We start from the raw sequence: 10,175 nt of genomic DNA, 5'->3' as shown, positions 1-10,175 counted from the left end.
TCTTTCGCACAAGCAAGTGGCTATCAGGACTCAGTGGCCGAGGGAATAACGCGATTCATTTGAAGCGAAAGGTACTGGGTTCGAGTCACAGAGTGAACATCAACTCTGAGATGCAGGTATATCCAGCTGACGAGTCCCAGGTTGGACGAAACGCGCTTCAAACTGCATTCCACTGCTAGCCATTATCCATCTTTGCTTACCATGCTTGTGAATTAAGGCTATATAGAGGCAATACGCACAGTATGCACATATGTCAATTAGAGACTGACCAGTTGCAGTCTTAAACATCAATGGGAAGATTCAAACAAACAATACTAAATGAATGTAACCTTTAGTACTCTATTTTCTTAAACTAATCCCCAGTTTGTAATTTTATGGCCGAAATCATGAGTCAATTGAAGCTAGACCATCATGGAAAACCTGGAAGCAATGGACGGCCAACTCGTCCTATTGTGGGGCTTTGATCCAGAAATATCACTGCGGGTCGAAAAGCATTTGACCATTTGTACTTATTAGACAATAAGTGATCTCCCACATATCAATGAAAATTCCCGTCTGCTGCTTCGACTAATGATAGATAGCTTTGGAAACTACAAAAGACTGTAATGAATATTTTTTTTATTTACCTTTCCACATTTCTTTTATAAATTTTAATGGTACTCTTTAACGCTTCAAGTGATGGGAACGCTACCAGATACAATGCATTCGAAAATACAGTATCCGTTTCTGTGACGACATAAGGATCAACTGACCTTGTACTTTGTACGTTATTATCTCTATCGACAAGTGCAGACCTTTTATACAAATTTTAAGAAATAAATAACCAATTATTATAAAAAGGGGGGTGAAATAGGGGGGGTGAAAAAAAATTTATTAGAAAAAAAATACAAAAATCGCCGTCATTTTAATGTTATTCGGAAAATATATCTCCCCCCCCCCAAAAAAAAAGTCAAAATAATCAAACAGTCGATAAATAAAACCAAAATATCTTACTTGCCATTAGGCATTCGATACTGTGGACTTAAATCTGGTAATCTATGAAAAATAGTAGGAACGAATCCCTTACAAAAAATAAAAAAATAAAATAAAGAGATGGTCAAAACAATTTGGTAGCTAAGACTGATAATTTGGGTGAAGTTGTATTCTATGATCTGGGTAGTTTATTCATGAAGCTATTCAAATTTCTCTGTATATGACTAAAGTTTGCAATAATAATGTTGTCTTCAAAAAGAAACTGAATGCTTTATGAATAAACCAACCAGCTCACAGAGTCCAATTTCACCAAAAAGTTAGTTAAATACACATCGATGTGAAGATTCAAGCAAACAATACTAAAGGTATCATTACCAAGTTTTGAATTGATAATTTTGAATAAATTGAGCATTGGGTAGATTGTTTTAAATAAATTAATATATTTGTAATATCCCAATTAGTAGAAAAATTAGATTTTTTCTGACGTTTCGTGACTCAGTGTAAGCCACTTCTTCAGAGAATAAATAAGCAAATTAATATTAATCCAAGTTTAAATAGTACAACGGAACAATCAAAGAATAATTAGGTGATCAATCAAAAACAGGTCTGAATAAATCAATGTCACGTCATTTCATTGCTTTCAAGGTGATTCATAAGCGACATGAATGTAATTTTGTGTGTATGTATGCACTGTTAATAATGAAAACTGTGTGACCTTTATAATTACAAAGGATAGAATTTGATTTGTAATGTAATGGTGTGAAATTGTAAATAATATCAGACTGAGTGACTAGGATAGATCGTCCAAGTAGGCTGTATGGTAAGGCCTTCCTTTCTATTGAGAGATGTGGGATTAAGCATTATATGGAAAGCTTCAGCTACTCTTCTTTCTTTGTAGTTGGAAAAACCTTTCTCTAGTACTTCAATATTTTCGAAATCAATTTGATGACTGTTGAAAATGGCGTGAACTGCTATTGCCGATTTAATCTGAAGTCTACTTAATTCTACAGGATTATTAGGAGGTTTCTTTGTGTACCTGATATGTTCTTTGGAGCGAGTTAAGATTTCGCGAGATGACTCTCCAATATAGAAGGCATCACAATCGACACAACCTAATTTGTAGACGCAGTTCTGTGTAGACATGAATGGTATTTTTTCTTTTAATCGAACTAAAGTATTTCGAAGTGTGTTAGTTGTTTTGTAATATACTTTAATTCTGTGTTGTCTTAAGATTCTTTGGAGTTCTTCAGTTGTGCCATGACGGTATGGTAAAACTGCAGTATCAATCCATGGCATTTCATTCGAATTATTATTATTATTATTATTATTGCGTACTGAATTGTCTCGTTTTAATATACTTCTAATAATCTTCATAGGAAAATTATTAAATTGTAAGATGCTAATTACATTCTTTTGTTTGTCCTCTTCTGAAGAGATGATCTTGTTGGCTCTTCTAAAAAGATTTAAGGCTAACGAGATTTTAGCACTGAAAGGATGTGCTGAATGGAAGTCGATGTAACGATTGGAGTGTGTGGGCTTTCGGTAGATGGATAAATTTAGAACTCCATCTATATTTCTTTTCACTAGGCAATCTAAGAAAGGTAGCTCTCCATGTTCATTTTCATTCTCATTCGTGAATTTGATGTGAGATGAAAGTGTATTTATCCGTTTTGAAAACGATCTTAGATGCGTCTTTTTTATTACTACAAATGTGTCATCTACATATCTGAGCCAAATTCGTGGTTTAATTTCGTTGGAGAAAATCTTTGATTCTATGTGTGTCATAAAAAGATTGGCCACAATCGGAGACACGGGAGAACCCATTGCTACACCATTTGTTTGTCTGTATAACGTTCCGTTAAAGGTGAATAGAGTTGAATTTAAGCAGAGTTTTAACGATCTCATGATTAAACTGATGCTTAAAGGACATCTGTCCGATAGAGTAATGTCATTCTCTAGTAAGCCACTAATGAATTCTAAGCATATATCAATCGGAATACTAGTATATAAAGATACAACAACAAAGCTTACCATGACTTCATTCTTTTCAATAATTAATTCCGATAATTTTGATTTAAAGTCATACGTATCTTTAATCATATTATGTACGTTAAGCTGTAGTGGCTTTAATATGTTGCTTAGATATTTAGATAAAGCATATGTCGGTGCGTTGGTAAAATCTACTATTGGTCTTAGAGGAATATCTGGTTTGTGAATTTTCGGTAAACCATAAAACCGTGAAGTATTACATGATTTGGGATACAAAGCAGACCAAAGCGAAGCCCCAATTACTGGTTTTAGTTCTTTCAAAAGTTCACTTGTATCTGATTTGACTTTATTTTTCATCGTTTGAGAATTTGATTGATTGATCTTTTCATAAGGTCCTGTTGCAAGATGTTCAAGAGCTTTATTAACATAGTCTATTCTATTCATGACTACTGTTGTGTTACCTTTGTCTGCTTTTGTGATTATGATCGTTTTGTCCTTTTTAAGCGAATGTAGGGCCTTGTATTCTTCTTTCGAGATGTTTGGTGTAAGGTGTTTTTGTTTGGTCAAGATATGGGACGTCTTTAGACGTAACAAATGCGATTCTTTTTCTGGTAGTTTTGGGATTATTGGCTGTAAAATTGGAGCAACTTAAGGGTGCTAATTGGTTTTCTATGTAAATTGAAATTTAATCCTTTCTCCAGTAGGATGATTTCATGATTGGTTAAGTTTCTGTCAGACAAATGATGAACGATTCTTAGATCATTCGGATCAGATTTTATTGCTGACGTTTTCTTATCTTTCTTCCTTTCTTTGATCTTTTCAAATTTTTTAATTTGTCGGTGTTTTGATGAATCTAAATAGTGGCGTTCTCTTTCTATGAATAGGTTAAAAATCGCGGTTTGTAAATCTGTAGGAATTAAAACCTTCAGTAGATCATCTAGGACGAAACGGCCGTCCAGTGTTTCCAGGTTTTCCATGGTGGTCTAGCTTCAATTGACTTATGCTTTCTACTATGAAAAATACTAAATGTCCACAAAACCCCTTCTGATAATTAATGTTAATTTGGTTATTTATTCTCTGAAGAAGTGGCTTACACTGAGTCACGAAACGTCAGAAAAAATCTAATTTTTCTACTCATTGGGATATTACAAATATATAATTTATTTAAAACAATACTAAATTTATTTAAACTTCACCCCATCGCACAAGCAAGTGCTTATCAGGACTAGTTGTGGCGTGGAGTGGCAGTGGAGTCCCACTCGGGACTCATCAGCTGCATGTACCTGTATCTCAGAGTTGATATTCACTCCGGGACTCGAACGCAGTACCCTTCACTTCAAACGCCATCGTGTTATCGACTCAGCTACTGAGTCCTGGTAGCCAATTGCTTGTGTATTGGGGTGAAGTTTGAATTCACTTAGTATAATATCATTTTATCAGTATGAGGTTAAAGAGATTATTGAATGTCAATGAAATCATGAACCATTCTAAGATGGTCATACAAGTTCATGGATTTATTGAAGTTAGACATTAGCACCATTGAATCCAAGCTGATTGGTCTAGAGGTAAAGAGTTCCCGTGCCACACCGAATGTCTTAGTTTCCATTACCATATATGTAGTCGTAAATGCACACAACTGAATAGTCTCATACTAAGACGAAACGGCCTCAAGTTTCAATGGTGATCTAAATTAAATCGGTTCTTTGATTTTAATCGAATCGTTTTACTTAATTCTGACAACTATGAAATGGATCAGAAGGGTTTTTTTTTAGAGAATTGAGTAACTTTTCTATAGTTGAGATCATGTGTCAATTGAAGCTAGACCATCATGGAAAACCAAGAAGCACTGGACGGCCGTTTCGTCCTATTATGAAACTACTCAACAGTGCTCATCCACGATCCCGCACTCGCGAGATTCGAATGTATCCCTGGCTAAAATATGATATTAAAATCTTTTTTTTGAATTCATCTCGAATAAAGTAAACATACTGAGGAAAGCAATATAATCCATAATCATAATACTTGTATACTATACGAAAATATATAATCTTAATATGAATTTCTTAACATATTATATTTATGGGACTCCTCAGTCGTCCAATGCTTCCAGGTTTTTCGATGGTGGTCTAGCTTCAATTGACTCATGATTTCAACTTTGAAATATACTGAAATCTCCACAAATCCTCTTCTGAATATTATAATTTAAAAGAGTTTAAAACATAAGCTTACCAATGCATGACATAATTCATGTTTTGTAGTTCCTTCTAGGAAATCATCATTTGTACGGGCAATACGTTCAGCTGATATACAATAATTTATTATACCTAAGATAGGCCTAAGTAATATGCGTTTAAAATAAATATATTATCTATTATTTCAATATATTCCAAGGATAAAATTTATCTTGTATAAAATAACATAATAAATATGCTAATAAGTAGAAAAATTAGATTTTCTGATGTTTCGTAACTCAGTGTAAGCCACTCCGTCAGAGATTTATTCTCTGATTTAGGTATTTCATCAGTATGGTCAAGTGTTTTGCTGATCAGTTCACTATGATTTATTGAAACCTGTCATAGAACTGATCTTTATTGTCATCGTTGCTATCATTGATGTGAGCATAACATTGGATAATATTCATTATGATTCCCTCCTTGTTTATCTTCAATAATGATTTGATGATTCTGGATGCAAGAAATTCTTATCTCACATTGTTTAGAAATTCCATGTACCTATATTAATTGTTGCTGTGGTTGTCAGAGATGGCATCAGCTTCGTGACCTCAAAAGAATTTCGGCTTTCATCATGAGGTGTCATAATTCTTCTGTACGAAGACCCTTCATCTCCCAGGACTGATTTTACATTAATTTATTTTTTTATTCCATTTTGTGTCTTCTTGGCAAGAAATTTTTACGGGTTTTGGTTGCCCACCTCATACCCAACCCTCCTCCTTTTTGTAAGCTTATGACCGGGAGTAGTCCTAGAAGAGATACATGCGAAGTTTCTCATTCTCTACATTTATATACATTAACTAAAGTACTTTGTCAATGCTATCATTTTTTAATAATTTCTTTTTACATGAATTTCTGTTACCATTGTGTTTCTTTCAAGATTTCTATACTTATTTTTTATTTCCACCAACAGAACACAATTGAGAGTGCTTTCAGTTATTGGGAGAGAACATTGGTTGTTAATGTAACTAAACAAGAAATGTTACTCATTCGTAGGTAAATTATGAATTATATGAATTCTTTTCTGTCGTGCTCTGGTTTAATGAATTTCACTGATTTCGAGGACCTTCAAGTTGTATCTCCTCATTTCTGTCGTTATTTAACTGGTACTCCTGGTCTCCCATATTTTCCGGACATACCATGTACCTATATTAATTGTTAGTGTGGTTGACAGAGATGACATCGGTCTTGTGACTTCCTAGGAATCTCGGCTTTTATCATGAGGCATCATAATTCTTCCTTCAACTAGAAGGACGGAGTTTAAATAGTTCATTTTGTTTATTCTGGTTAGTACTTTTTTAGCAAGGTTTTTTTCTACGGGGTGATTTTGCCGACTCCATTCCTAACCATGCTCTTTTTTTGAGCTTGGGACCGGCAGTAACTCTAGAAGAGTTACAGTCGGAGTTAACATATTACATAGTTGTATAGTAATTAGAGTTGAAATGTTCACATCTCTGTGTGTTTGTCCCGCTGATGCACATAAGTAGTACGCACAAAAAAAAACATTCACAGATTCAAACAACAGAACAAATGAAAATATTTTACCTTGAAGTTTGTGGATCTCGACTACAGTGTGAAGCCCAGGCTAGTACACCTTCACCACATGAAAAATTGTAATTGCTCACAAGTAATACAAATTCATTCGGAGCAATTCCTCTTCCTTCAGAATGAATCAATTTACTCTTTGCATATTTTCTATTGTAACATGCCTAGACATATTAAAATATGACGAAAGTGTTTGTATAACGTAAAATTAAATACATAACCAAAAATATTCAGAATTACTCAGTAGAAACTATTCATTTGGCAAGATACTTTAGTCTGGTATGTGCTCAAAGCAAAGATATTTAATTATGGACAAATAGACGAATAAAATTACTTAAAACTAGATGATACTAAACATCCTCTCTGTTTATGCGTTAAAATCTTCTTAATTTAACTCTCACTATTACAGACAGGATCAAGGTTTAGACTAAACTATCTCGTCAGGCGAGGTCGTGGATGCGCACTGCTGAGTAGTCTCACAGTAGGAGTCAGTGTTCACAGATCAGTGTTAGAACTTTATTGAAAATCTGGAAATACTGGAAAGCCTTTTTGTTCTAGTACAGTATTCTTAGCAGAGCATATCCACCATCTTCTTCCTAAAATAATGCGATTTATAATGTTGGGTTTGTACATATATTTTGTGTTTGTTTTGTATTACACCTATTTTTCTTCATTACGTTTATTATTCAATGAATAGAATGTGGTGAATTATCTTCGAGACAATTTCTAAGGTTACGTATTATCAATCGTCCTAATAACCATTATCAAATTAATCCAAACGGTGTATACATTTCATGACACAATACAAAGCAACAAGCGCACAATGCAAAATTGAACAGAAGTGTGAAAACTGGCGAGCTAGCAAATACAGAGATGAAGCAATAGTCAACTAAATTGATATGATTCAAGCCTATAAATACATTAAAGCGAATGATTCATTCAACGATTTGAGCAACTAGTATTTAAGCTAGTAAAAGGGCTACGTGTATAGGTTGTAACACGTACTTGAGCATATGTGATGATGACGTTATGATACAAAGATGTATACAAATTAACTCTTTAAGGGTGTGAAATTGTGCTTTTTTATAGTCTTGTCTTCCGCACCTTCAGATTCATCGAAACATAGCTCTAATTTAGTTGAGTTACGCAGTAAACTACGTTTCCCTTTAATACAAGCATAAGGTGTATAGTTTAAGCCAACAGTTATTCAAAGATTTATTGAAGCATTTATACAAGTGATTGATGAAAATCAACCGGTAAACCTACCATCTGGCTATGAGATGGGACAATGCATTGGATGTATGGTACAACAAGTTAATGTCACTTTAAATCGTCAGTGTGAAAGTTCACTCACCACTTCGTGGATCAGTTGAAGTTAGACATTAACACCGTTGGATGCCGGCCAGCTCAGTGGTTTATCAGTTAAGTGCTCTGGAGCGAAACTGGTAGGTCCTGGGTTGGAATCTCGCGGGTGGGGGATCGTGGTTGCGCACTAGTGAGGAGTCCCATAATAGGACGAGTTGGCCGTCCAGTGCTTCCAGGTTTTCCATGGTGGTCTAGCTTCGATTGACTCACGCTATCAATATGAAAATTCTAAATCTCCACAAAATCCCTTCATCCACTAATTGTCTTCAGTGAGTTGATATCTCACAACAGACGTGGATGAACTCCATTGGTCACTGCTTCCCATTAGAACTTCAGGAAATATCTCTTGAAGTTATAATTATAATCAGAAGGGGTTTTGTGGAGATTTCAGTATTTTCACTTAATTCGATACCTTTCCATAAACAATTTCTTTCATCTTCAAGTATTTGTTGACTAGTTAATACTCACTTATTTATTAAGGATACCAGATGAAGAAATTGCCCACTCTGAAATGATGGTAAGAAGTCATAACTAAAATTGTGAATGAGCAATGATGGATAGTGGCTAGTAGTGGAATCGAGGACCCGCTTTTCGTCGCAAATGTCAACAAGAGACTGATCAGTTGCAGTCCTAATTTAACCATGGGAAGATACAAGTAAAAAACAGCAAATGAATTTTAAAAATGTCCAACTTCAAACAATACACGAAATGGAGCAACCGTTTATCATTGTCTTCAGTGAGTTACTATCTCACAATAGACCTGATTGAACTCCACTGGTCAAGGCTTCTCACTAGAACTCCAGGAAATATCGCTTGGAGTCAGTCACTAGTGAGCATATGATAGGTCCCGGGTTCGGATCCTGAGGGGCGGGATCGTGGATGCGCACTGCTGAGGAGTCCTACAATAGAACTAAAACGGCCGTCCAGTGTTTCCAGATTTTCTATGATGGATTATCTTAAATTGACTCATGATCTCAACTATTGATATCTGATTACTCGTTTCAATTTTGACAAATATCAGTTTAAACTAATTTTTTCAACATAATATTTAGCAAAAAGAAAAAAAAAAGATAATTAGGCTTTAAAAAAACTATCATATTATTTTCATAATTGAAAGCGTGAGTCAATTGAAGCTAGACTATTATCGAAAACCTGGAAGCAATGGACGGCTGTCTCGTCTTATTATGGGACTACTCAGCAGTGCGCATCCGCGATCCCTAACTCACAAGATTCGAACCCAGGATCTACCAGTCTCGCGCCAGAGCACTTAACCTCTAGACTACTGAGCTGACCAACATCCAACTGTGTTAATGTCTAACTTCAACTGATCTACGAAGTTGATCGACACATTCAATATTGTCTTCAGTGAGTTACTATCTCACAACAAACCAGGTTGAACTCCATTGGTCGTTGCTAAGATAACAATTGAACATCTAGTATAATCAAAGCATTATATATATAGAAGTATCATATTATCATTAGATAATTAGTGTCATATCATTATTCTATATTAATTCACTTACTGATAAATATTGATCAGGAATTGTTGTATTAAAACATGTTTCCATTTTACTACAATAATCTCTTCTACAATGTGGTCTATTTTCTAATTCAGTCTTTCTTATTGAACTAGTTTCACAAGTTCTAAAAGATAAATAATAAAATTAATTTTATTAAAAGTTAAACTATTTAAATTATTTGTGTGATCTCCTTAAATTCTATGTCCTATCCACTTCCAGTAATCCTTCCTCATTTCTTCCTCTACTGGATGGAATCTAGTTTGTTTTCTCTCATAGTAGGTTGTTGCTGATAGTGTATAACCAATGAATCAATATTATTTTGCGTAGACAATTGTTAATAAACACTTGTATCTTTTAGATGATGACTTTCGTAGTTCTCCAAGTTTCCGCCCCATACAGTAAAACTGTTTTGATATTTGTGTTGAAAATTCTGATATTGGTGTTGGTTGACGATTGTTTTGAGTTCTAGATGTTCTTTAGTTGTAGATATGCTGTTCTTGCTTTGCCTATCCTCGCTCTTACATCTGCATCAGATCCACAGTGTTCATCAATG

At 34.6% G+C, this 10,175-nt stretch overlaps 1 protein-coding gene across 1 annotated transcript in view; it reads right to left on the bottom strand.

Annotated features, from left to right (window-relative positions):
* The window catches only part of Smp_167120 (leishmanolysin-2 (M08 family)), a gene marked incomplete at both ends in the record, with an annotated part of 44,317 nt that extends 34,647 nt beyond the window's left edge, over positions 1–9,670 (bottom strand). Inside the window, 3 exons of the mRNA XM_018789775.1 lie at positions 994–1,035; positions 6,738–6,901; positions 9,626–9,670. Coding sequence (XP_018646413.1) covers positions 994–1,035; positions 6,738–6,901; positions 9,626–9,670 — 251 coding nt within the window. The remainder of the gene's footprint in view (positions 1–993; positions 1,036–6,737; positions 6,902–9,625) is intronic.
* Positions 9,671–10,175: the final 505 nt, after the last annotated feature.

This window comes from Schistosoma mansoni (assembly GCF_000237925.1).
Source record: "Schistosoma mansoni, WGS project CABG00000000 data, supercontig 0132, strain Puerto Rico, whole genome shotgun sequence".
NCBI lineage: Eukaryota > Metazoa > Platyhelminthes > Trematoda > Strigeidida > Schistosomatidae > Schistosoma > Schistosoma mansoni.
Note: the sequence above shows the minus strand (reverse complement) of the source record. Positions and strands in the feature narration are given on the sequence as shown.